A 26892-nucleotide genomic window follows, 5' to 3' on the forward strand; every position below is an offset into this window, starting at 1 on the left:
TTCTACAACCTACTACACATTCCCAGATATCATTCTATACCAATAATGACAATTAAACAAAAAGTTTTGTTCTTGGAGGCTCCCAATAAGGAAGTACTTCATCGTTTTGAACAATTATTTGAGTGTATTTACTACGAACTAACAACTGTTGAGCAATGTATTTATGACTTTCAACACAAGTTTAGTGATATTGAAGCAATTTATTGTGGATGGCCTGGATTTGCACCACTTGGTGGATTCAAAGGTAAATTGATTGATTTCGCACCCAAAAATTTGAAAATTGTCACCACGTGTAGTATTGGATACGACCATTTTGACGTACCAGCCATGACTGCAAAGGGAATTGTCTTGACTAATAGTCCATCCGATATGGCATATGATGCGGTTGCTGATTTGGTGCTTTATAATGCCATTGCCAGTTTTAGAAATTTCAAAATATACGAACAAAATTTAGGCAAGGACCGATATACTCAAACTGGAACATTGACAAAGTCATTGGTGTTTGGGGAGTTTGATCAAAAAGCTGGTGTTGCTGTATCCACTCCAATTATGGGCTCCTCGTATGGGAAATCGTGTTGCCAAAGGGCTAATTTATCACCAAGGAATCATCATGTTGTTATTGTTGGGTTTGGCAATATAGGTCAAGCTATTGCTGCTAGATTATCATCTATTGGCATGCATATACACTACGTTAAACGTAACAAATTGAGTAAAGATGAAGAACAGAAGTTGGGGTTCCCCATCACTTTCCACAAGACGCTAGCTGAAACTACAAGTTTTGCTGATTTGGTGGTAATTGCATGCCCTGGAACACCTAAAACTCGTCACATGGTAAACGATGAATTGATCAACAGCATGACCAAGCAATTTAGACTCATTAATGTAGGAAGAGGATCAGTTGTTGATGAAGTTGCTTTGGTGAATGGATTAAAGAGTGGTAAAGTGTTATTTGCCGGGTTAGATGTCTTTGAAGAGGAGCCACATGTTCACCCAGAATTATTTGACAGACAGGATGTTGTATTGACGCCTCATATTGGTTCTGCGTCTACTGAGAACTTCAACTATACAGCAGTCAATTGTCTTGAAAACATAGAAACTGTGTTGTTTAATTCTGATAGACCGCTTACTCAAGTCAATTAGACTAAAGACAAGTGGATTTACTGCTTTAATAGAGTATAGAAATATGATAGAGGATGTATGAACATGATTACGTAGTTGATTTGGTCTCAATGTCGTGTAAAGTACTATTATGACACCACTCCTTTTTTCTTTTTTACTTTGTGATATTTCTTCAATTTCTTTTTTTTTTTTTTCTTTCTCTTTGACATTTCTCAACAATCCAACAATCTCAACAGAGAGAATAGCAAAATTGGTACCGATAATCCGATATATCAACTCAATCTACATCAGTCCAATTTAATCAGATATGCTGTCTATATACATTGGTGTATATAAGGCAATTTACGACTATGATGCACAAGCAGAGGAAGAGTTGTCCATCCACACAGATGACTTGTTATATTTGTTGGAGAGATCAGACATCGACGACTGGTGGAAAGTCAAGAAAAGAGTAATTGCAACTGGCAGTGAAGTGGTTGATGAACCATCAGGATTGGTTCCATCAACATATATTGAGGAAGTATGTACTACACCCCCCTCCCCCTTTTAGCTTTTGATTCTTTAATACTAACTCATCCTCAAATAGGCACCAGTTATTAAACAAGCTACTGCTTTGTACGATTACGACAAACAAACCGAGGAAGAACTATCTTTTAACGAGAATGACGTGTTTAATGTGTACGACTTGAGTGACCCCGATTGGATACTTGTTAGCAATGCTAGTAAGCAAGAGTTTGGATTTGTTCCTTCCAATTACATTCAACTAGGCCCTGATAGTGGTGGAGCACTGGCTCAGTTACCTCAGCAAATACCACAACCCGAAGTATCACAATTTCAACCACCGCCACAACCACATGTTCAATCTAATGCTATGAGTCAACCCCATGTTGCCATACCAAATTTCGCTCCCCCTCCCACCCATCCCGACAGGTCGGTTACTCCAGATCTTCCACCTCCGACTCCGGAAAAAGATCTCCCTCGACCATTCCCTTCACGAGACAGTTCACAAAATAGATCACGAGAGTACAATGTTCATGGTAGCGACGAAGAAGATGCACCACCTCCAATGCCATCAAGACCAACTGGTCCAGCTTCAGACGCAGTGGCAGGATCAAGCTCAAACTACGAGGAAGAGCATGAAGTGCATACACCAACCGACAAAGAACATAAATTTGATGGGGAGTTTTTCACCTGGTATATTGACGAACTCGATGGGAGAAAAAAGAGACCAATTAAAGTGTCAGTAGGACAGGGCTTGCTTATCATAAAGCCAAATGTTTTCAATCCAAAGAAATTGAGGTTAAGGTCAGCTTCACATATAAACAACCAATGGCAAATTAAGGATTTGATCAGCGTCAATTCCGAAAAGAAGCATGTGTTTTTGGAACTCAAGAACCCTCCAGCAGAATTGGAATTACACGCAGGAACCAAGGATGTTGCAGATGCAATTACATCTATCTTGGGGGAATTGAAAGGCGCTGAAAGAGCAGCAGGATTGAGGGAAGTCCAAAAAGCTTCTCAACCTAGCAGCGGATCATCCAATAAAAAGATTGGCCGTTTGACTTATGATTTCAGAGCACAGAGTGAAGATGAATTGAACTGCAGAGAAGGAGATGAAGTTTACATCATAAACCAATCGAAGTCAAGCGATTGGTGGATGGTTGAGAACATCAATACTGGAAGACAAGGTGTTGTCCCTTCATCATATATCGAGGTAATTGGTAATTCAAAATTGGATGAATTAACAGACGGACCAGTTAGAAGGAAGTCAATGTCCAGCTCCAAAGGCAAAGTTGTGAGTCGGAAAGATAGCCGTCATCACCAGAGATCAAGAGACGAAAGAGAGAGGATTAGAGAAAGGGATAGAGCTCAAAGAGAAAAGCAAAGCTCAAAATATGAAGAAGATGACAAGTCAATGCCAAACTTTCATCGTGTTAGAACATGGATCGATAGTTCAGGTACATTCAAAGTCGAGGCTGAGTTTTTGGGTTTCGTCGATGGGAAAGTTCACTTGCACAAGACTAATGGGGTAAAGATTGCTGTTGCTGCCGAGAAGTTATCCATTGAAGACTTGGAGTATGTTGAGAAAATTACAGAGTCATCGTTGGATAAGTACAAGCAAATTGTATTCAAACAAATGGAAAAGAGAGCTAGATCAAAGAGCAAGTCGGGTGCGGTTGCATCACAACCGGAACCCAAGCGTTCGCAATCAGCTACTGCTGCAATCCACGATACTGCACCTCCTCAACCATCAAGACCTAGACCATCTGGTCAAGATCCAAATGGAGCTCCAGCTTACGATTGGTTTGATTTCTTTTTGGAATGTGGGGTTGATGTTGGTAACTGTCAACGTTACACACTCAACTTTGAACGCGAACAAATGGATGAAAACATTTTGGAAGACATCTCTCCATCTTTGTTGAGAACTTTGGGTTTGCGTGAAGGTGATATAATTAGAGTGATGAAACATTTGGACAACAAGTACAATAGAAAGAGGTCAACTGAACCAGAGCAACAACAATCAACAGGCAGCTTGTTCATTGATAGCAATGGAGCATTGAAGAACAACTCATCTACTGAGTTGTCCAAGGTAACTAGAGATGCTTTACCATCGCCAGTTAAGAATCAACCATCTCATCTTAGTGTACCACCAACTCAACCAGATCAAAGTGGTAAGATTGATGATGATGCATGGGCAATGAAACCAGCAGCTAGATCAAACGAGAATTTACTCAAGCCATCTCCTCAACCACAAACTCCCCAGTATACGGGTAGTTTGTCTGATTTGGTCAACATCAAGCCAGTTGAAACTAAACCAGAAGCACCAAACCCACAGCAAACTCCTTCAGCTCCTCCACTTCAACCAACCAAGACCTCATCAGTGCCACCACTTCAACCTACAAAGACAGCTACTCCGACGCCAAACAGTGGTGGTGGTGGTGGTGGTGTCTTGGTTCCTGCACAACGCACTGGTGGCCTTGTTCCAGTGCAACGTACTGGTGCTGGATTAACCGCAATGCCAACCGGGGGATTGTTGCCAGCACAACCTACGGGATTCATTCCTATTACCGCACAACCAACTGGCTTTATTCCTATTCAAGCAACGGGCATTCTTCAGCCACAATTGACGCTCAGTCTTGTTGCTGTTCCAACAGGACAGAGAACTGGTGGGGCTGGCCCTCCACAAACAACTTTTGGTCAACCACAATCATTTCAACCAGGCTTTGTACCTCTCCAAACTGGTACGTCAACAGTTCCTCAGACTAGTTTTGGTACTCAAAACACCGGTGGATTACCAAGTACAACATTTGGTGCGCAAAACACTGGAGGCTTGCCTACCACATCGTTTGGAACACAAAACACCGGAGGCTTACCTACAACATCTTTCAACCTGAACCCATTGGTTCCAGCGCAAAGAACAGGTGGGTTAATTACAGGAGGATTTGTCCCGCAATCAAATTTTGGTAAGCAAATAACTGGAGGCTTTATGAATACCAACACCGTGCCAATTGGCCAGCAGCAACCAACTGGAGGTATGATGCCGCAAACTTCTTTTGGTCAACAAGCAACTGGCGGTATGATACCACAGACGTCTTTTGGTCAACAAGCTACTGGTGGTATGATGCCCCAAACCTCATTTGGAAACCCTATGCCTCAATCTACTTTCAATCAATCAAATGGTGGCAACTTCCAAAACTCATTTGGCCAACCTCAGCAAAACACCTTCCAGCAGCAACAACCGTTCTCACAGTTTCCACAGCAGCCAACCCAATTTAATCAATTTGGCCAACAGCAACAACAACAACAACAACAACAGCCACAATCTAACATGAACCAAATGACCAACATGTTTCAAAACACATCTATATCGCAACCTTTCAACCAGCAAGGTGGCTTTGGAAACTCCCAATTTGAAGGTTTCAACTCTCAACCATTACAAACACAACCAACAGGTATGGGATTTGGTAACTCTCCGTTGCAAACTCAAGCTACTGGCAAAAGAGCAAACCTTGCCGCAGCCACCCCGGACAATCCCTTTGGATTTTAATAAAGAATTTAATGCTTACAGCCACGTATGTATTTTTAAATAGAAAGTTACATTGTTTCGTATTGTTTTTTTATACAGGTTGTTACTAGAGTTGTAAACATCTATAAGCGAGAAAGATATTGCAAAGCCAACGTACCGATTAAGCCTGCAGTACGGTTGAAACATCTAAACTTAATTGTTTTAGTTTATCGACAATAACTTTATACTGTGGACCATGAGATAAAACGGCTGAAATTGTCGTCATCAAACTATCCAATAACTCATCCAGGAAATCACTGTTATGATTGCAATTTTCAAACTTTCTCAAAGTTAGGAAAAGGATGTTCCACAAAAACTTGATGAATTGGTCTGGAATAAATACATCAATGTGTGAAATCCTTTGAAAGGATCTATTAAACAGACTCAATATAAACAGCAACAAATTCAGTATGTTTTTCAAAACTGTCGTTTCGGAGTTTTTTTCACAGCTCAACATATAATCATGCAATCTTGCCGTATAGGCTATTTTCAAGTACTGTAACAAATCTTTAAATGTCCTGTAATTACTAGTTGACAAACTTCCAAACCTCAGGTAATTGGTAGTCACATTCAAATTATCGACTTCAATTTCTAACCCGACAAACTGTAAAACACTGGTGGAGCTTGCATGATCAACAATTTGTGTTTTGTCTTTATTGACATAAGCTCCATATGTTTCCAATCGCCCATCAGAAATGATTTCCAAGACTTTGGTATATTGGTCAACATCAGGTGTAATGAATAGGAAATCATCCACTAGCCTAGTTAAAAAGAATGGAGAATCTGATTCCCATAGAAATCGAAAGTGTTCAGCAACCAATGCACTGTATAAGATATCACAAAATATACTCAGTAGGGAGAAACCTTGGAAAACTCCTTGTTTGCGTCTAAAAAACTTTAGAGACTGAGTTTTGCGATCAGGGATATAGCACTTGGCACCAAAAATCTGTTGAATGCATTCGGTAATAACCTCTTTTCTCGTCAAGTACATTGTCTTTCCTGAATCCACCAAGATGGAATTGTTACCACCGGGGGTTTCATCGGAAAGTATATCTAGGTCAGCCAAATTTGAACTTGCGAGGTGCTTGAAAGATTGTTGTTTCAAGTTTAGTCTCATCTTCCCCACACTCCTAAAGTAAAACTTTGTATCAGACTTATCATCCCGAAATAAACTTATCACTTTTTCAATTAGTTTCTTTTGATTCATCCGATCATAACACTCCTTCATGTCAAATTTGACAAAGTAGAGCTTTGGCATAGTGGGAAACTTTTGCAGCAAGTCTGCTTTGAATGCAAGAATCCTCTCAGCAATTTGGTGTGTAGATGATGCAGTCGTAGAGTAACAAGGATCAATGTTCCTGCGCTCAGCGAGATTAGTTTGCAAAATAAGTCTCACTGGGCGCAATACATTTGCACGGTATATATTGAACTTGATATCTTGTTCTCTTTGTTCATCTGCTGATAGCTTTGAGTCTAAAAGGGTAGGCGATCTTTTGGCAGGAACGCAAATCAAACGAAATGTGTCCTTTTTTGGGATTAGTTTGAGCATTCCATAATTGTACTTTTCTTGCCCAGTGAGTCCAGACTTGATTAAATTGTCTCCTGAATACATCTCTAACCACAAATATGATATTTTATGCCAGATATGACGAGGAAAGTAGAAAACCTCACCATCGGCAGACTCGGCCACGAACCAGAAAGAGCGAATAATGTTCCTGACTATAGTTGAAAACAACCAATGAACATACTGTTGGAGTAACTTTTGTCTAATCTCGAAATCTTGTTTCGAGGTCACTTTGGACGTGGTTCCGAGCCAATGAAAATCATTCAATCGAAGACCCTTCACAATATCATGAACTTGCAATGCTCCTCTCGAGTCAAGCTTTAAAAACTCTTCCACCCGCTTTCGTATAATCGTTTTGTTCTCTTGGCCACCCCAAGCTTCTAATGAGAGGAGTTTCCCTAAAATGACAAACACAAATCGTATAACCTCTTGGAAAGTGCTTGCATTGCTGCAGATCTTGTGTGGGTTTATAGGTCTCTGACCAATTAGCATACTTTGATAAAGCAACTGGTACCTGCAAGCTTTGTCGTGCTCGATGATTGTCTTTAGTAGGAACCTCACTCTTTTAAAACGTTTAGCTTTGGTATTCTCTCCGAATATTTCACCCATGAGCTGATCTGGTTCCGAATTTATCAATGTAAATTCCCAATATCGCGGTCTTGATTGACTGTGATGAAATACCAATGATTTTCTGATCAAATTGGACACATCAGTAACGTCCTTCTGGCCATATGTTATCCTATCCCCAAAAATCTGAATCAACCTTGCCTCTTTCTTGATAAATCCTTTCCAATTGGTCAACAAGTCGGTCATACGTTCTGACCCCAATATTTCAAACACTCTCTTCCAATTATACGTGTGCAACTCATTAATCACAAATGATGTATAAATCAAGTTCAGAGAAGCTTTTTGAAACTTGATTTGATGAAGCTTTGGCAAACCTGATATTAGCACATTGTCAGACTCACTCCTCAATAATTCAGCCACCAACAGTTTAACATATTTTTTGTAGTCCTTTCGGAATTTCAACTTGGATGAAATGCGGTGTTTGTATTCATTGTCGAGGGGAACAACTTTGACTGATGATAGAAATTCGTTGAAGGTTGATGGCTCCTGTGTCAGTGGTTGCTGACCTGATATGAACTGTAGCAAGGTTTGAGCCAGCTCCATTACACCTGATAGGGAAGGATCAAACAGGTTTTGTGAATCAATCAAAAAAAAAAAAAAAAAAAAAGACGCGCATGAATTATTTCGCTTTCATCTCTCCATCGCAGTCAATATATACTTCTCCTATGATTATAACAGCCTTCCACCCATGAAAAGTATAAACCAGACACACGTGGATTTACAAAATGGAGTCTTGTATGGAACTTTGAAGCAGATAAGGTTAGGGAACGATACAGATCCGGAAGTACCAAATCTTCTATCTGTGTGGGTTTGCAGTATCCAACCCAAGAATTCAAAAACACTAATATCGCTTTTGAAGCAGAATTACGACGATGATATCAGAATCAAGCACTTGAAGAGATTGAATAAAGTTGGAGACTACATTAAAGTGATTATTTGCCCATACGAAGGTGAGAGTGACAAACTTGAAATTACAAACAATCTAGAAACCCTTGAATACGACAAGCTTGAGGTTGTTGGGGTACCGCGGGACCAAGCAAATACAAAAGAGACAACCTTGAAATGGTCTACTATTTGGCCTCTAACTTGGAAGGGTAATCCTAATCACCAATTCTTGAACTCAGTAACCTTTGATATGGAACAAGAAAGACAAATGGTAAATGAGCTATTGAAATATCTTGAACAAGCCAACAATCGCAATGCTCTGGTAACAATAATGGCAAAGGAAATACATGGAAGGATAATAATACAAACAATTGCAGTGAATAGAGACGAGTGCCACCCTCTGGACCACAGTGTAATGCGTGCAATTGACTCAATAGCGCAAAATGAATCACAGCAAAGAAAAAATGGCATGCAAGAGCGAGGCTATTTGTGTACCGATATGATTGTTTACACAACTCACGAACCTTGTGTTATGTGTAGTATGGCATTGGTACACTCTCGAATAGTTCGGTGTACATACTTAAAACCTGTTCCCTCAGGCGGTGGAATGGAGTCAAGTTATTACCTTGGCGACTTGGATGGCCTCAATTGGAAATTTCAAATTTGGAGGTGGCTTGGGGAACCTGAATTGTCAAAGTTAGATAAACTTGTAGATAATGTACGTTTAGAATACTAGATTTGATTGATAATTTTGGTTAACTTGTCACACTTTCTTTCTGCATCTCGTATTTCTTGATCGTGGTAATTTGGGATATCAATTTTGGCCAAGGTCTCAAGCTTCGCATCAAGAATAGAGAGTTCCTCATCAACTTCGTCTTTTTGTTTTGCAACTTCGTATTCGAGTTGGTGGCTTAAGTCGGAAAGGCATTGAGTCAATATATCAACCTTTGAAGATTCAATAGTGGGTATGCTCTCAGGCTTATCATATAATTCTTGTAGAGCTTCATTGAATTTGTTGTCAATATTTCTTTGAATATCCGCAAGCTTCCTCTCTTCTTGCAAGATCAATTGATTGTAAATAGACTTAATGAGATCAGTTGACGTGCCAGCTGGGAACATGTTGGCAAAGGAGTCAAAGGGTATTAGCCTTGCAAATCGCAGTTGCTGCAAATACTGACCTAAAACGACATTTGAGTTGTTAGAATTGCTATCCATGGATCCACTATTCATGTACTGAACTCTCTCTGGAGCAAGACGAACAAAGGAACAGAACGAAGCGAAAAAAAAAAAAAAAAGAAAATCTCAGAAAAAAACTTCAATAAACCAAAACACACTGATACAATCAAAGCTTCTTTAATCATGGTCAACTACGAAGCATCTTCCTTTCAAGTGCAAGGATTAGCCTCAAGTATATCCAAAAGGTTGTCTAGCGAGACAAACTCGTTACTACTAAATGCAATTCCAACTGGAAGACAAGCCAAGAGACATGCTCAACAAATCAACTATTCTGAGGATTTCATAGATGACTTTGATATTGAAAATACACCTACAGATCTACCTTTGAATGGGCAAGATAGCGCACGTAATTTGAATGAATCCAAGACCCAAGTCGACGCACAGAAATATGGTCCTGCTAGAAATACACCAAGAATCATTTCACTTGAAGACGAATCCAACTTGAATAGTCAAACAAACAAGCCTGAGACTTTAATCCCTATCAAATTAAATTTGGAGAGCACAGTAACCAACCACAAAGTGAATGACGTATTTATGTGGAATTTGAATGAATCTTTGATTACACCTACAGATTTTGCAGCTATCTTGTGTAATGATCTTGAATTACCCAATGCGATGATTGCTCAAATTGCCGACTCAATCACACAACAAATTGAAGAATATTCATATGCGTCCAATTTGTCAATTCCAAATAAAAACCCCTGTAATGTGATTATTGATTTATCAGTCAATTTAAATAAACAATTATATCAAGATAGAATAGAATGGGACTTGAACCAGAATGAAATCACACCAGAAAAGTTTGCTGAAACTGTTGTTGCAGATCTTGGGCTATCATTGGAATTCAATTTGGCTATTTCCCATGCATTGCATGAAATTATTATTCGTGTCAAGAAGGAGATTATAGAAGGGTCATTCAACAACGAGATTCACAATTTGCATTTGGTCAAGGGTATTTTCTTTGAACAAGGGTTGCGTATCTTTACTGAGAACAGTGTCAACAACGGTAATGACCATTGGGAACCATCTGTTGAGATATTAAGTTCAAGTGAAATTGAAAGAAGGGAAAACGAAAGAATTAGAAACTTAAGAAGGCTCAAGAGGGAGAATATGAGGCGTGATTACGATGATAATAAGAGAAGAAACGTTGGTAGGAGAAGACGAGGAGACGATGACGATTGGAGGTAGATATAGATCTGTACAGCCAAATGTAATAGTATTAACCGTTTTAGCAGCTGCAATATAAGTAGATGGGTATTGAATTATCAATGTAGTGGCGACTGTTAACTAGTTCTCGTGATGTTTAGTTTGTATGCAAACTGTGGATCGGGTATTTTCACACCACAAAATTAAAAGATGATTCCCATCTTCACGTACACATCATCAACATCCTTATACTTTTCCTTACTTTCACAGACTAGAGCGTTCATGCTAAGCAAGTGGGTTATAACATTTTTGGCTGTCTGCTTCAACAAATGCGCTTGTCAAACACCCGAGGCTAGTAACAATGCTCCGCTTACAAATACATCATCGCTAGACTATACTCCCATCAACTACACGATACCAGTATTTTTATCCACGCCAAACCCATCACTTGCGGATATACATGGAGAGAGACAACAACTATATCTTCAATCGCCAGTACTCCAGCCTCGTAGCGATAATGGAACTTTCGCTGACTCAATTTTAGACGAGTGTCATTTCATGTCATTCGAAGAATGGAAGAAGCAGAAGATCGATACAAATTTCTCCTCATCCAACTCGTCTCGGAATGCCACTGATGCCTCGAAACAATTGACAAATGACACGAGTACCAATATGACTGAGATTGCAGTTGTTGAATTCACAGAGCAAGAAGGCACCACTTACAAGAATAAGTTTAATTTTGCTTCAGCTGACTGTGCAGCGACCATTGTAAAGACTAATTCACAAGCCAAGGGAGCTTCAGCGATCTTGAAAGAAAATAAGGATTCTTATCTACTAAATGAGTGCTCCGTTGAGAATAAGTTTATCATTATTGAACTATGTCAGGATATCCTCGTAAGCCAAGTGGTTCTTGGAAACTACGAATTCTTTTCATCAATGTATAAGAACATCAGAGTGAGTGTGAGTGATAGGTTCCCCACCCAGAACTGGAGAGAGTTGGGGCAGTTTACAACTGAAAATATTCGAGATGTTCAAACTTTCAACATTACAAATCCACTAATCTGGGCTCGGTATTTAAAGTTGGAAATATTGAGTCATTATGGAAACGAATTTTATTGCCCTATATCTGTGGTTAGAGTGCATGGAAAGACCATGATTGATGAGTTTAAAGAAGATGAAGAGATTTCGTCGCTGCAACTTCAAAATCCAGAACCTAATAGTATCACGGAGTTGGCCACAAGTGATACTCAACTAGAGTCGCTAATTAATGACACGTTTAATGAATGTAATGTTGTTTTACCACATTTGCTTTTGAATGAGTTTTTGAAAGATCACAATACCACCACTAATAACCATTGTCTACCAAGCGAAGGAAATAGTAGTGTAATAACATCAACAACTGCTACAGTAGCAACAACTCAGGAATCAATATACAAAAACATCATCAAGAGATTGACGTTGTTGGAATCTAATGCAACATTGTCACTACTTTACATAGAAGAACAACTGAAGCTATTGAGTACAGCATTTCTGAATTTAGAAAAACGACAATCATCCAATTTCAATCACTTGCTAAAATCAGTCAATACTACATTACTTCATCAATTAGCAATATTCAAAGAATCGTATCATGAAATGTATCATCAGTATAGTGAGCTTTTCCATTTACAAGACCACAAGTACAAACATTTCCTAGCTGAGTCAAATCAGAAAATGAAAGCAATCAGCAGTGATTTAACTTTCCAAAAACGCTTATCATTCTTTAATAGCATAATTATCATTTGTCTTTTAGTCTATGTGATTTTGACGAGAGAGATCAACATTGAAGTCCAAAATGGATCTGGAAAGAGACGAGGTACATTGGACAAGTTGAATTTCGATCCACAGCGGCATGGTAATACGTCAACACCCGAGCAAAATGGAAACGGTATACTGCTGCTTTCTGATCCAATACTACCGCCAACAAAACCAATACATAATGAGCACCACCAGAAACATCGCAAGTCCACATAATCAGAATGAATTATATCTTCATTAAATCCTATATACAAGATGTGTAGATCTATCTATTTACCAAACAAACAAAATGGCTAAAATGTATCATATACAAACAGTCGAATTGAAAAAGAGACCCCAAAACTTCACCAAGTAGTATCATCTAATCTAAGTCAAAGTTTTTGGAGTTGTAATTTGATCTCCTGTGACCTTTGAAATTGCCTCTTCTATCATCACCAAACGATGATCTCTTTTGCAGTCTATTCCCTCCTGAACCCCTATGCTTAAAACTGTCCTCGTATCCACGTCCCCTAGATTGGAATCCACCGGCCCGCTTGTTAGAATGTCTTGATCCACGATCTTCGTTAACTTCATCAAAATGTCTTCCACCTTTATGTTCAAAATACTCTCTCAAGATAGTTCTGTCCAATTGACGCGCAGCATGTTTCAATGAGGAAATGCTCAATTTGGCAGTATCATCTTTAAGTAAGGATCGATACAAGTTCACAGTGTCTTCAATGACATGATTAGCATCTAAACGATACATTCCTCTAACCTGAATCACATAATTCATAAAAGTGAAAAAGAACTCATTAGTTTGATGAGGCGAAGGTTTAATTGAGTCAAATACATTGGCATATTTCTTCTCTGGAGTACTCTCAATAACTTCTTGAAATTCAACACCTCTTTCTCTTTTCAATTTACGAACATAAGGCATTTCACTTTGAGCTGCAAACAATACAGCCTTTCCCTTGGCACCTGCTCTTCCTGTTCTTCCTACCTTGTGTACATAATCTGCAACTTCTGAAGATGGGAATAATTGAATGACATGAGTAACACCCTTGACATCAATACCTCTTGCTGCCACATCAGTAGAGATCAACAATCCTCTATCACAGTGCTTGAAATCTGCTAATGCAATTTTACGTTGATAAGCAGTCCTGTTACCATGGATGAGATAAATTCCAAAATCCAAGTATGAATCAGCAATTTCTGGCGAACGAATGGCTTGCTGCATATAGTCATAGAACCAGTCGACTGCAGTTTGAGTTGGCAAAAACAAAATCATTTTGGCTTTCTCTTCATTTTTAACAACATCAACAACATAGTCAAAGAAGGATTGAAACTTGTCAACTCCATCTTCACATCTGTATAAAATTTGGTGAACGTTTTCGTGAACTTCGGGCTCATCTTTAGGCACAGTGTTGATGTAGTCGTAACGTCTATTGATGTGCTTTTGGGCAAAGCGAGTAATTGAATCGTCAACAGTTGCACTAAACAATAATGACTTCATTGGAGGTGCATCCTCCTCTCTTATGTCTTGCAAAACGCGATTGATACTGTTTAATTGTGGTTCAAATCCAACATCAAGTAATCTATCTGCTTCATCATAAACTCTGTAGTTGACACCCCTGAACCATTTCGAAAACCTTGGATCCTTCAAATCTGCTTCCAATCTTCCAGGTGTTGTAATGACAATTTCACTTGGAGAGCGATAGTTGAAGGTAGTTCTCTGGCCTCCAATAATCATTGATACTCTAGGCTGAATTGAGCGTGGCAACTTGGAACATACTTTTGTATACTCATCACGAATCTGTAAAGCTAAATCACGAGTTGGTGCAACAATAACCGAGTCAACACCTTGTACATCAGGTTCTTCAGTGATTCTTTTGATTGCACTTTCAACTGTTGGAATGATGAAAGTTAAGGTTTTACCGGTTCCGGTCTTTGCCCTACATACAACACCCTTTTCCGATTTAATGATTGGTATCAAAGCCTTTTGTTGGATAGGTGTCAAGGTATCGAATTTGGCTTTATGTAACGCAGATAAGACGGCATTATTGATGAAACCTTTACCTTTGAAATCGGAAAACTTGACAGGCACAAAGGGGACATCACCTTGGGCTTGAGGTTTCGATTTTGCTGGTTCTTGTTCCTGTTTTTGGATTACTGGCTTGACGGGTTTGGTATCAACCTGAATGGAATCTTCATTTCTGTAGACAAGCGCAGGGTGAAGCGCACGACAAAGGAAATGGCTCCTTATGTATTTAGTAGCCACGAAACATCTCGGCACTTGTTTATTCAAGCGTTTGAGTACTAGCATTTATTGATATTGGGATGTAAAAGTGGTTGTATCTCAACTGAAACATTGCAAATTTTAAATTTTCATATAATCGCGAGATGAGAGAAAAATGTCAAACAAAAAGAGAGAGAGACAGTGTCGCTTATTCCACCAATGTCGTGATTTGCATTCTTCAGACAATGTCCAATTTTGTTCCTCTGGAATTTCTCAATTAGGAAATTTCGTCAACTGTAAGACTTAGAAGTCTTTAATCCCTACCACTATACACCTCCCACAATGCAACATTCCAACACAGGAGGAGGTTTCTTCTCCAAAATCAGAGAAAACTACAGCGCAAGATTTGCCAACCTTTCCTTAAATTCAGCTACCGAAAAAGACGGTGCAACTGAGGATGATACCTTGATACATCGTGCATTTGTCAAATACTACGAATCAAAAGGACTTCCTTATCCAGATTGGCTTGGTGTCAAAACGTTTGATCAACAACATCAACCAGAATATGGTCGGTCGCAAAGTTATTCAGGTGGTCATGCATACAGAGGGCATTCATCTTCGTCACAATTTCAACCTGTACGACAGGATAACTTGTTCAACAAGAGTTATTCACAAAGAGCATATAACCAACAACGAATGCAAGATGAAAATGATCCTGGGCAGGATCAACAACCTCCAGCTCAGTTTCAAAGAAGTTCGAGTAGGTTGCAAGATATGTATAACAAGTCAAGACAACAATCAACACCAGGGTCCGGATACAATGTTAGTAGATATAGTCGTTAGAGATAGAAGACATCATAATACAAGTCCATTAATGCCATTGTGCAATTATACATTTTCGTTATTTAATATCTTGTAGTTTGCCTCCCATATGTCCCGCTGCTTGATGAACCACGATGGAAGTCTATGCTCTGCTGGTAACTTAAACTTTAGCGTTCGCACATTCTCAAACTTGACATCATACTTGTTCAAGTTTTTATAATACATGTACTCAACGGGCTTAACTTCATCATTCAAAAAGAAAGTCCCAGATTCTCTTCTTTGATCACGACGTTTCATACTAGGTGATGAACTCTCCAATGAAGCTCTATGGGGGAACTGTTGTTGCGGGTTACGAAACTTTATATTTTTAAAGATATCACCGGATGATTTGCGACGATCGGAACCTCTTATTGCGCTGAGATAGGAGTCAGCATTTGTAAAACTATTATTCCGACTATTTGAACCACTATTGCTTCTTGTATGTTGGACTGGTATTCGCATCAATCTTGGAGAATTAGAAGCTGACTCGGAGTCGGACCTATTGTCTAGGGAGTTTCTACCACTAGAAGGGTACTGATGCTTATCTTGCTTTCTTTGTTCAACAAATTTTAACAAGTTTTCTGGAATTTGCGGCGACGCTGAGAGAAGCTCATCATCCATGTCATCCAAATCATCTGTACTATACCCTTCATCGGAATCTTCGTCTTCACCTTCACCATCCGCATCAGTGCCTTCCTCGTCATCAAGTACGACAGAATCTCCATGGACATTCTGCTCTGCGCTACTTGTTTCTAGAGGTAAACTATTTTGCTCTCGCAGGGCAATTGCATTCTCATCAACAACGGGAGCTTTCAACATCTGTTGCGCTTGAGACTGACTATGACTCTGTGACTTGCGTCTCATAGAGTTTCGTCTGCTTCCAAAGGGACTCTTTTTCCTATTCTCATATGGTATCAACTCAATGCTAATCAACTCCAAAAACGTTTCGGCAAAATAATTGTTCTTTGCGCTTGTGCCATTAAAGATCCTATACTCATTTAAAATCGAATTGAAATTCCATTTTTGAATCTTTCTTAGAATCCCAATGAGCGTTGATGTGGAATCAACAACAAGTATTGGATGTCGTTTATTATTCAATATAATCTCAAATGATTTGATAATGATATTCTTTTCAATCAACATCCACTGATCTCTGCTCTTACGAGATATTATAGGCATCGGAGTAAGTGGATCAACATAGTGTTGTTGTTGTTGCTGTTGCTGCTGCTGCTGTTGTTGTTGTAGTGTCGAAGCAGATGTCGAAGATCTAGTGGACGTATTCGAGGTCAACTCATCATTCTCCAAAGCAAAATCTTCAAGATCAGTCTTGGACGACAAACCAGTGTGTTGATGATTGGATATTTTCAAGTCTCCTAGACTGTAAAGATCAATTTTATTCTCTTCAAGGAATTTCGATAACGACCGTGGTGGATTCTCTGCATCTAAAAGGATGATTGATTTGAGGTTTAATGTTTCCAAGAATTGAAAGTTTTCCACTTCAAGCTTGGAGCAACGGTATACATCCGGTTCAACTATACCGAAATTCTCTGGAGAGACCAACATGATGTTGAATTGTTGATGAACAGAGAGTCAAAGGTTTCAGTTTAACGTGGGAAAAAAAATGTCTCGTTTTGAAAGAGTTTACTGGTGCGTACTACAAACTAATAAGTTTCTTCTCCCCTAGATGAGTTGTGTATAAAGTCTATAATGTACAAGACTCACTCTACTTAATGATCAAGTGGGATACCTTCATACTCACCAAATCCCAGCACTAAATTAATATTTTGCAAACATTGCGTAGCAGCACCTTTCAATAAATTATCAATGGTGGCAACAACAACGACTCGATCTTCGTTTGAATTAACAGCAAATCCACCAACTACAACACCATGTTTGCCACTGATCTCCTTAACCAAAGGTGCTTCACCAGTGATTGTAATCAATTCTTCACCTTTATATCTGTCTTGGAAAATATTTCTCACTTCTCTTGAAGTTAACGAACCTTTCTTTATTGGGATATTGATCGTGTGTGATATTCCTTGGAACCATTGTGCTACATGTGGAGTGAAATGCACAGTCAATCCCAATTGGTTTGAAATTTCTTTTTCATGGACATGATCAGTTAATGAGTAAGGGATGAGATTGTTTGTCAAGTTTTCAACATCATTTTTAGGTGATGGCTTGGTACCAGCTCCCGAGTATCCAGAAACACCAAATATTGATGGCTTGCCGTCGATATATTGTTTCAAAGGGGCGATAGCAACTTGGGCGGCAGTTGCATAACATCCTGGGTTGGAGATTCTTTTAGCATTAGCAATTTCATGACGGTCATTCAATTCTGGCAATCCATAAACCCAGTCTCCAGATATATCAAATCTGTAGTCAGCAGACAAGTCAACGATTCTGGAATTTGGATTTCCAATTGAGTCAATTACATTAACAAATGGTTTACAAACACCATTGGGTAAAGCCATAATCCAAATGTCAACTTCACCATTTTCTTCTAACTTCTTGATATCTTCAGGTTGCAAATTTGAATAAATAATGGTATCCTTGTTGTAACCTTTCAACTGCTGGCCTTCTAACTCACGAGATGAAACGTGGGAAATATCAAGATATGGATGATTGTCAATGAGTTTGATCAAGTTTTGTCCAGTATAGCCTCTTGCTCCAATCAAAGCAACTTTCTTCTTTTCTTGACTCTTGCCTTCTTTCAATGGTGGGTTTGGGTTGGATGAAGTTGCGAATCTTCTTGTGTGAAGGGCTCTCTTTTGTTGATTTGTTGAAAAGACACCCGATTCTTTACTTGACGACAAAGAGGAACCAATGGCTGAGTTGTCAAAGTCCTTGATTAATTCACTAGCTTTCTCAGTGTTTAAGCCGTACCAAAACAATATTTGTCCATTTTTGGCAAATGAACCATCAGATTTGGAAAAATACCATGACAAATTGGCATCGTTCTCATCAACTATCCAACACAATGACTTGAAATCTTTTCTAATTGAATTGAAAATATTATCAGTCACATTATTCAACCAACCAGTTTTTGATGACAAAAACTTATCCAACTTGGGTACACCACCGTCTTGCTTGTTTACAACAATTGCCAATACTTCCAATGGTTCATCACCATAACTCTTGAAATCAACTGATTCCAAATATTTCAAATAAGAAGCTACTGACAATTTACCAGCTTTGATTTCTGGATCTCTCAACAAAGCAGTCCTCAATAAATCAGGATTACCAAACTCCTTCAAAGAGTTTCTATTGATCAACTTGTAACCTCTTCTGATCAAAGTTCCTGCACCAGAATCAGTAAACAATTCCTTTTGCAAGTCATCAACATCAATGATAGCAACTGATGAAGACCTTGGTAAATGTTGCAACAAGTCATGAATCTCCTTAATCTTCAATTTGGTTCCGTATTTAACCCAACTTTCCTTCATCAAATCCTCATACTCTTCATCCAAGTTGATGATGGAAATCTTTTCACCAGTGTTTCCATTAATAATACCACCTTTTTCATTTAAATAGACAATTTTCAATGGCTCAAATTCTCTAGCCAACTCACCCGCAGCAACATCAGCATTGACATTCAACAATTGACCACTTGGAGTCTCAGCCAAACTGGTCAAAATAGGCAAGTATCCAGCACTGATTGAAGCTTCCACAGGAGCTTTATTAACACCAGTTATTTTACCAACCAAATCATATTTTTCCTTGTTTAAATAATCAGCCTGGAAAACACCAGCAGTAATTGGACGTGCATGAACCCCAATTTTCTCCAAAGCAGTAACCAAACGCAAGTTTTGTTCAAGAAAACATTTACGCACAACCTCCATGGTTTTAGGGTTGGTGATTCTAATTCCATCAATATATTCAGGTTCAACACCTTCGTTTTCCAACAATTCGTTAATTTGTGGTCCTGTACCATGCAAGACAATAGGATACAATCCCACGTGGTATAAAAATGCCAAACATGAAGCTAGTTCGTCCAATTGTTGAGTAATGATTGCTCCTCCAACTTTGATGACAGCAAATTGTTGCGAACTAACTGAAGTAAAGTATTTCAAGTATTGTTCAACCTCTCTTTTAGAACCAATGTTGTTTAATAATTGGATGACGGTTGATTTGGTGGAGTAAGAACGTGTTGGAGCAGACGTGAAGTGAGACTGGGATCCGGTAATTGGACGGTAAGCTCGGTTACTAGAAAGTGCAGTTGACGATTTGCAAATCGATCTCGCTATAGGTTTCGAAACCGAGGCTTTATTAAATGCAGCTAGTTTTAACATCACAAAAAGCTACAATGTAGGTTGTTGATAGCAGGAATATGTGCAAATGAATATGTGTATCTTTAAAAGTTGAAAATTTTTTCAAAAATTCAATCAAAAGTGACTGGGATGTTGAGGCATAAAAAAAAAAAAATTTCTCCCATAAATATTAATTGATAGGAGTAAGAGTAGTGTACACAGGACCAATTGAATTTCTCAAATGAGTAATTGCATTTTCAGTTAACCGCCATGTAAAATCAGCTGAGTTTATATACAGGAAAATCACAAAAATATGTACAAGAGAAGAGTCATAGTAATCAAACTGAAATTAATTATTAAAATCAAAAACAAACCTATTAAAAACTAAAAGTCCAGCCCCGACACCCTTCAAATTAACACAACTCCTCCCCTCTTGAATTAAAAAAATCATAAATCTTCCCCGTTCGGTCCTAAATCATTATAAATCCAATTCAAAATCGGCATATACAATTTGTATAGAAATTGATTGAATTTGAAAACTTCCAAAGATAGAAGCTCTGCATCCTGAGTAAGTTCTGGGAGGAATGTTTGTAAGTGACTGCCTAAATTATTGAAGCTAACAGCACCCTCTGCTGCTTTTTGTATGATCGATTGCCACTTTTCAAATAATATATTGCAAATTTTGTCACCATGGTTCTTATAGTAGTCAACAAACTGTTTTTTTGGAAGCAGAGTAAAGTCAGCAACAGCTTCCTTTATGCATTTCATTGATAGCCGAGTCCCCGTAAATGAGTGAAACATCAATGAAATTGCATTCGATCTCACAATTACCATCAATCTTGTATGGAGCTGACTATAGATGTCCTTGAATGCCAGACTCAACTCATTATCAAGATCATTATAAACAATCATGTGATTAAAGACTCGATTGAAAAACACAAATGTTTCCTGATTAAAATTTGGCTTTGGCCGAAACAATTTGTTGAGATTATTCTTGAAGGAAGCATAAACAATATTCCGTAACTGACTACCCACGTCCAACGAATGAAACTTCATGACAAGCTTATAAAACTCAGGAAACAACAAATTTGGATTCTGAGTATAGATTGAATACCGCAAATTCTTAAAATTCTTCAAATTGATAATCGTGTACAAGTTTTCAAAATTGATAAAGTCATCAAACTTGTTAAACTGACACTTTTGTAACCACATTATAACAACTGAATATTTCAATTGCAACACTTCATCTTCATCCAAATCAGCTCCAGTGAATTGCACCAATTTTAGCTTCTTATCATAGTGTTTAATTAAATGTTGTAGCTTTCGCAAATCATCAACTCCACCCAAAACCCTTGGCAATGTATATGCACCAGAAAATTCCAAATAATAATCATACAATATATCATACGTCTGACTAAGTGTAAACAGACTCATATCCATCAAGGAGTCAGCCAAGGAAATATAATCGACATTGCGAGTTTTGGGGCGAGTCAGACCTAAATACCCAGTTTTAAGAACCCTTGGATGCAGTCGGTCTGCATCAAACTCTTTGAAAAAGAACTCCATCCAATACAATCTCCATTTCTTAATTGGGATAAAATCAGGAACATAAAACTTTACCAAATCAAAGCATATAAAGTTGGGTTGGTTTTGGATAAAACTAGGTGACTTGACGTCCAAGTTTGCATACATCTCTTCCACTGCTTCAGAAACAAGTGATATAAATTGTACAGCTTGAGATGATTCATTAAAGTCCTTCAAATCAGCCAAGTTGTATTTGTTCAACAACGACAACTCCATATTTAATTTTGTTCGTTGACGATGTAAATCGTCATCATTGGCAATACGTGAAATCTGCTCCTCCACGATTGAAATTGAGCTGTAAAGTAGATGCTTAATACCAACAAAATGGTTCCACTTGAATATTTTGAATACAAATTTGTAGTCATTCCAATACTTGTAAAACTTTAGCAGAAGCTTGGGAGAGGTATTGACAACTTGTTTAAACTCATCCAATAATCTAGTTGTAAGTTTATACAACATCACCCAAATACAGTTCTTTGCAGTGTTTGTCTTTTCCTGGTGCCTCGATTTCATCTCCGAGTTGTAATTAAATCCAGGATGAGGTCCATTCAACATGCAATCGTTAAAATCAGCAATCATGATAAAACAATAAAGAAACATCTTTAGCTCAAATTGGTTAGATACAATTCCCAAGTACTTCAAAACAAAAGATATGCTCTTCTTGATACTGGATTCGGTGTTGAAACAAGAAAGTATCTGATTGAATGGCATTGATTCGTACTTGGTGAGGAATTCTGAGTTTTGGAGAAACAAAACATGCCTCTTGAATAAATTCCTTTTGCATATTCTTTGAAAATGGGCAACATTATCATATACAGCTTCATCGTGCTCTATTAACCAAAATCGTGACTCCGAGGCATCGGTTAAACGAAATGGCGGAGACAATACAACCTCTTTAAAATCCACAGACAGTGTGCCTCCCTGAGCTTTAACAAATTTAACTGCTCTTTCTCGGACCAATTGTAAATACTCCTCCCTTCGCACTTTGGCCAGCTGCAACAGCTCCGTCAATTTGGCACTTTGATATCGAATATACTCCTGTTGTTGTCTCTTCCAATTCTTCAACTGTTTCTCGACCCGTGTGTTTCTTGTGCTTACTTTGAGCTGTAAATTACGAATATAAGCTTGTTTCCGAGTATGTTGCTTTGTCTTGTCCCGTGGTGGAGATTTGATTATCGGTGTCAAGTTTTTCAAAATGTCATTTGGTAATTGAAAGTTTGCAAATGTACCATCCTTGTTCAGTATCGGCGGGGGAAGTGTTTGTGGCGAAGGAGTTCGAGGTTGGTTGGATGACAGAAGCGTACAACTATGTGTACTTCTCCCACGTTGCGATTGTGGTTCTGTCATTGACGACTCAACTACTTGATGACAAATTGGGTCGGATATATCGCCAATGGACCTGCTGTACGACGGAGCCATCACATGCACATCACATGTCTCCAGTGTTTGCGGTTCTTGTGGTTGCGGTGTGGCTGACCTTCTATCCGCCTCGTTACTTGACTCAGTTGTATCCATTGGTAATATATTAGTAGTTTATTTGTTCTGAATAGTTCAAAATAGCTACTCTTTCATTAATTGTTGCGCGGTGACTTCGCTTTGGACTCAATTCTTGCTAATTGATAGCACCGATAAGAATGAAAGGTTGCTGTTCGGTTCAATTATTTTAATTTTTTCCCGTTTTTTTCGGGTGATAAAAGGGGGAAAGATTAGATTACAAAGCTTTACGAGAGCATACATATTCAAAGAAGGTACATTGGGCTATTCTTTACTCGGCTTGAGAAGGACTATGTCGTCACTGTTGCAAGTGTTTTTGCCTACTGTGTTATGTGTTGTATACTCCCTACAAACCTCGAGAAACTCTGACGTCAGATTAAAGTTTGGGTATTGTTATTATATAGCCGATAACAAGGAAAGTCAAGAGAGAGAGGAAAAAAAAGGTTGAAGATAAAATGTCGCCGAATAGCAATTACGACATTGAAAATTGAGACACTGAAAGAAATGAAGTCCTAGATGTTGGAAAGGTCCTTGGAGGGATGCTAGAGGACAAGTCTGATACTCTTCACCACAGTTGTCCACTTTGACAAAAATATATTAATACGTTATGTGGTCAATCTTGTGATATTTGGATTTCTGAAAAGTGTGGCTGGTTGTACTTTAAAAAATGTGATCAAAATTGTTAAAGTTGTCGTAAGATTCAAATTTCACGACACGCCACTTTCATCATAAAAAGAAAAAAGTATAAAAAGGGGACCGAATTGGAAAGGAGCAAAAATAAAAAGCCAAAAAAAAAAAAAATTCAAGGTTATACCTTGTTTAGGAGTTTTTATTATTAGAAAAGATTTTGTGGGTGTTCACTTATGATTGTGTGATATTAAACCTGTCATGGATGACTCCTCCATGAAGCCGGCACTTGATTCAAGGAATGAATGAAAATTGATTGATATTTTCTTTTTTTCATTCATTTCTAATCTTGAGTCTTTGGCGAGAGAAGGTGACGAGCATTTTCATGAATTTTAATTTCATGAAGATGGTTGAATTTTGATTCATCTTTCTCAGAGTTGTGTCATACTGGAAGTGTTTGAAATTTTTATATTTTTCTACATATTTGTGTTTTAGGATCCAATTATGAAAGGTCGCATGAATTTGACGAAGTTGACAAAGGCGCGTAATTCTGTTATAGTTTGGGGAAGGTGCCATGTTTGTACCTGATGTTAAATGTTGTTATATAATCGTGTATTCAGCCAAAACGGGCAATTTGTAGACCCTTTCATCGAATATTTTCTTTACACTCTCCTTCTCCTACAACAACCCTCTGACATCTCTTACAGGACCCCTACGACATTTTCAAATTTACGAAATGAAAAAACTAAACTCCTTCTCTATAATCTAAAACAAAACAAAAGTATACAAAAATCTATAGTATGGGTGTTAGGGATAACCCTAATGTCGTTAACACGTAAAATCAAACATAGTACATCAGTACATTCCACAATCTATGGTTTCTTTTTCCAAAACTTTAATGACGATCCCAAGGATGCGCCACCACTTAATAATGATCCACTGCTATTCACTTCCCTATCTCGATCCTGTTGTGCTGCCGAACTTGTCACTGAATTCATTGAAATTGGACTTGTGTTTGATGAGCGCGGAATAGGCAATGAGTTGGATCCATAAGCAGAACCTGACAGATTGTTTGAACTTCCTTGTTGCAATTGTGACGATGGTTGGTATTTTCTCAGTGATGTTGAAATTGGAATACCTCTTAAGGAGCTGCTGACGGAGCTAGGTGATGGTGAGACATCGCCATTATTTGTAAACTTGGCCTGTCCAAAGATATTCAGTGTTGATGATGAATTCGATGAAGGTGAACTCATTTCACCATACAAGGGGGAGGTAAAATTGCCATTTTGTTGTTGGTGCAGCCTAGTGGTAGACCTATTACGCTTTGGAAGAGACAACTTACCTAGTAAGGAGGCAGCAATGGACGAAGTTGATGATAGGCTAGGGGAATCGGGACTTCTTGGAGAGTGGTGATGATGATGGTGGAAGTGATGATGGCGATGATGATGTTTCTGTTTCTGCTGCTGCTGTTTATCAGTATCGCCAAGCATCAGTGATGAAACAGTTGTTGTTGAGGTGGTACTCATGGAGGGAATTTCCCTACATTCAGTGCACGATGTGGTATTGGTTTCAGTTCCTTCCAACGTCAACATGCTGTTATTGTTGGGTCCAACAGTACCGTTCTTCTTATCCTCCATTGAGCATGGACAACAAGCTTCTTGATCACAAGCTTGTGAAAATTGTTTCTTAAACTTACTAGCAAAAGAACCATAACAATTTTCTTTCAATATTTGCAACACTTCGTTTCTTGCCTTGAGTAATATAATCGGATCATGCAACTTACAAACTGATGACTCCTCAACAACTTCTTTAAACAATTTTTGGGAAATGTTAATTTGTGAAGGCGAATCATGCTTGATGTAGTTGTTCATAATAAAAATCCATCGTTCATTCAATTCATGCAAATCCTCCTTAGTAAGATAGTCTTCAGGTTGCTGTGGATCCAGTTGGTCTCCTTCATCATCTTCTTCACCATCAGTATATTCCTCGTCTTCCCCAACATGCTGGTCTCCAAACGAGTCCCATGGTGCATTCAAGTCTAAATCGTCAATTGTAGATACAAATACTTCTTGTGGATCTAAATCTTCTGATGCTATTGATTGTTTTTTCCTGAGTGATTCAAAAGATGCAACTGATGACGTCTTTTGGTGACGTCTTGCTAATGATGTAGTACTGGCTGCATGTGAACTTGGTACTATACAAGGACTTGAAGCATTCAACTTCATTTTAGCCATAGATGTAGCCTCATTGTGATTGAACCCATTTAAAACAGCTTTTGAATTTAGTGACGTAGATAATGAAGGTGGTGGACTATTTATGGTATTGTTGGTGGCATTGTGGCTCAATGATGATGATAAAACTTTCAAATTATACTCATACTCATAACGATATATATCAATCAAAAATTCTAAATTCTCTTCACAATGTAGTTTAGCAACACACTGATGGAATGAGTTTGCAATAAAAGTTCGAGTTTCATCTTGTAATTTATCAATAGTTAAAAGAAAACAATCATTAACCAAGTCATGTAATGGTGGGACAATTGGTGACTGCAGTCTCGAAGGTCCAGCAGATTGTATTGGTGATATGGTACCTGGAGTAGATGCTTGAGATTGAGCCTGACTTGACGGTAGTTGAGTATTTACACGAGGATTTGGGTGTGAGTTTGGTGATGATTGTTGTCGTGCTTTTGAATTTAATGCAGCAAAGTTGATACTTCTAGTCGGTAGTGGGTTAAATGGTGTTGGTGATGCGGTTATTGAACTAGCTACACTTGTTGACACTGGTGACAGTGAATGTGAAGAAATGGATATTGGTGATGTCGGAAGTTGGTCCGGATTCAATCGAGTAGTAACCGACTGATTCACTGATTGTGAGGGAGAAGTTGACTTTGTAGAGTCAACAGATTCAATAGTGGCTGGAGTCGTTACTCTATTAATAGTATCATCATTGTGCGTGTGTTCTTGTTGTGACATTCTCAATAGTGATCCATGCGACTAGTGTAGACGATGCAGAAGCTAGGGTAGTTTTGTTGACTTCCTCTATAGTTCTTCCTCTACTCTTGTCTCCAAATCTTCTAACGTCCTCGACTCTTTCTCTGTGTTGGTTTGGTTAGCAAAAGTAGACTCCAGAGTAATAGATAGGACTCGAGTTAAGCAAGTAAGATGAAGTAGTCCTTGGTTTTAGGTATTTCCCTTTACTGTTTTGGTGTGTTTTGGTGTGTTTTGGTGTAGTGTTGAATGTGTGTTGCAAAGTGTAAAGAAGATGTATGATAATGTGGTTATTTTATTTTATTCTATTTTTTTTTTTTTTTTATTTGATTTGCAGTACGTAGTAGTTTATCTTTGTTTTTTTGTCTATAACTTTGTCCCTCTCTCTCTCTGAAACTGTCTCTAAAAATATGATTTCTATAAGCTCAGAA

General features: G+C 38.4%; 13 protein-coding genes across 13 annotated transcripts; 6 read left to right on the plus strand and 7 right to left on the minus strand. All coding sequences in view use genetic code 12, as the record gives it.

Moving 5' to 3' along the window:
* Positions 1-45: 45 nt before the first annotated feature.
* On the plus strand, positions 46-1140 carry I9W82_005170 (uncharacterized protein; the record flags this gene model as incomplete). Its single annotated transcript, XM_067694318.1, has 1 exon — positions 46-1140. The coding sequence occupies one exon, from the start codon at positions 46-48 to the stop codon at positions 1138-1140; it is 1095 nt and encodes a 364-aa protein (XP_067546650.1).
* Positions 1141-1426: 286 nt separating this feature from the next.
* On the plus strand, positions 1427-5167 carry SLA1 (cytoskeletal protein-binding protein; the record flags this gene model as incomplete). The annotated part of the gene is made up of 2 exons (XM_067694319.1): positions 1427-1639; positions 1706-5167. 2 exons carry the CDS (start codon positions 1427-1429, stop codon positions 5165-5167), a joined length of 3675 nt encoding a protein of 1224 aa, XP_067546651.1.
* A 139-nt stretch (positions 5168-5306) lies between these two features.
* On the minus strand, positions 5307-7919 carry TERT (Tertp; the record flags this gene model as incomplete). The annotated part of the gene is made up of 1 exon (XM_067694320.1): positions 5307-7919. One exon carries the CDS (start codon positions 7917-7919, stop codon positions 5307-5309), a length of 2613 nt encoding a protein of 870 aa, XP_067546652.1.
* Positions 7920-8064: 145 nt separating this feature from the next.
* Positions 8065-8948, plus strand: I9W82_005173 (uncharacterized protein; the record flags this gene model as incomplete). The annotated part of the gene is made up of 2 exons (XM_067694321.1): positions 8065-8583; positions 8880-8948. 2 exons carry the CDS (start codon positions 8065-8067, stop codon positions 8946-8948), a joined length of 588 nt encoding a protein of 195 aa, XP_067546653.1.
* Positions 8949-8993: 45 nt separating this feature from the next.
* On the minus strand, positions 8994-9491 carry I9W82_005174 (uncharacterized protein; the record flags this gene model as incomplete). The annotated part of the gene is made up of 1 exon (XM_067694322.1): positions 8994-9491. The coding sequence occupies one exon, from the start codon at positions 9489-9491 to the stop codon at positions 8994-8996; it is 498 nt and encodes a 165-aa protein (XP_067546654.1).
* A 129-nt stretch (positions 9492-9620) lies between these two features.
* On the plus strand, positions 9621-10685 carry I9W82_005175 (uncharacterized protein; the record flags this gene model as incomplete). Its single annotated transcript, XM_067694323.1, has 1 exon — positions 9621-10685. The coding sequence occupies one exon, from the start codon at positions 9621-9623 to the stop codon at positions 10683-10685; it is 1065 nt and encodes a 354-aa protein (XP_067546655.1).
* A 168-nt stretch (positions 10686-10853) lies between these two features.
* Positions 10854-12656, plus strand: I9W82_005176 (uncharacterized protein; the record flags this gene model as incomplete). The annotated part of the gene is made up of 1 exon (XM_067694324.1): positions 10854-12656. The coding sequence occupies one exon, from the start codon at positions 10854-10856 to the stop codon at positions 12654-12656; it is 1803 nt and encodes a 600-aa protein (XP_067546656.1).
* Positions 12657-12801: 145 nt separating this feature from the next.
* MSS116 (ATP-dependent RNA helicase) lies at positions 12802-14742 on the minus strand (the record flags this gene model as incomplete). The annotated part of the gene is made up of 1 exon (XM_067694325.1): positions 12802-14742. The coding sequence occupies one exon, from the start codon at positions 14740-14742 to the stop codon at positions 12802-12804; it is 1941 nt and encodes a 646-aa protein (XP_067546657.1).
* A 255-nt stretch (positions 14743-14997) lies between these two features.
* On the plus strand, positions 14998-15498 carry MSO1 (Mso1p; the record flags this gene model as incomplete). The annotated part of the gene is made up of 1 exon (XM_067694326.1): positions 14998-15498. The coding sequence occupies one exon, from the start codon at positions 14998-15000 to the stop codon at positions 15496-15498; it is 501 nt and encodes a 166-aa protein (XP_067546658.1).
* A 45-nt stretch (positions 15499-15543) lies between these two features.
* On the minus strand, positions 15544-17079 carry I9W82_005179 (uncharacterized protein; the record flags this gene model as incomplete). Its single annotated transcript, XM_067694327.1, has 1 exon — positions 15544-17079. The coding sequence occupies one exon, from the start codon at positions 17077-17079 to the stop codon at positions 15544-15546; it is 1536 nt and encodes a 511-aa protein (XP_067546659.1).
* Positions 17080-17243: 164 nt separating this feature from the next.
* Positions 17244-19808, minus strand: ARG5,6 (bifunctional acetylglutamate kinase/N-acetyl-gamma-glutamyl-phosphate reductase; the record flags this gene model as incomplete). The annotated part of the gene is made up of 1 exon (XM_067694329.1): positions 17244-19808. One exon carries the CDS (start codon positions 19806-19808, stop codon positions 17244-17246), a length of 2565 nt encoding a protein of 854 aa, XP_067546660.1.
* A 405-nt stretch (positions 19809-20213) lies between these two features.
* I9W82_005181 (uncharacterized protein) lies at positions 20214-22865 on the minus strand (the record flags this gene model as incomplete). The annotated part of the gene is made up of 1 exon (XM_067694330.1): positions 20214-22865. The coding sequence occupies one exon, from the start codon at positions 22863-22865 to the stop codon at positions 20214-20216; it is 2652 nt and encodes an 883-aa protein (XP_067546661.1).
* Positions 22866-24343: 1478 nt separating this feature from the next.
* Positions 24344-26446, minus strand: I9W82_005182 (uncharacterized protein; the record flags this gene model as incomplete). The annotated part of the gene is made up of 1 exon (XM_067694331.1): positions 24344-26446. One exon carries the CDS (start codon positions 26444-26446, stop codon positions 24344-24346), a length of 2103 nt encoding a protein of 700 aa, XP_067546662.1.
* Positions 26447-26892: the final 446 nt, after the last annotated feature.

The sequence above is a fragment of the Candida metapsilosis genome (genome assembly GCF_017655625.1).
Source record: "Candida metapsilosis strain BP57 chromosome Unknown scaffold7, whole genome shotgun sequence".
Classification (NCBI taxonomy): domain Eukaryota; kingdom Fungi; phylum Ascomycota; class Pichiomycetes; order Serinales; family Debaryomycetaceae; genus Lodderomyces; species Lodderomyces metapsilosis.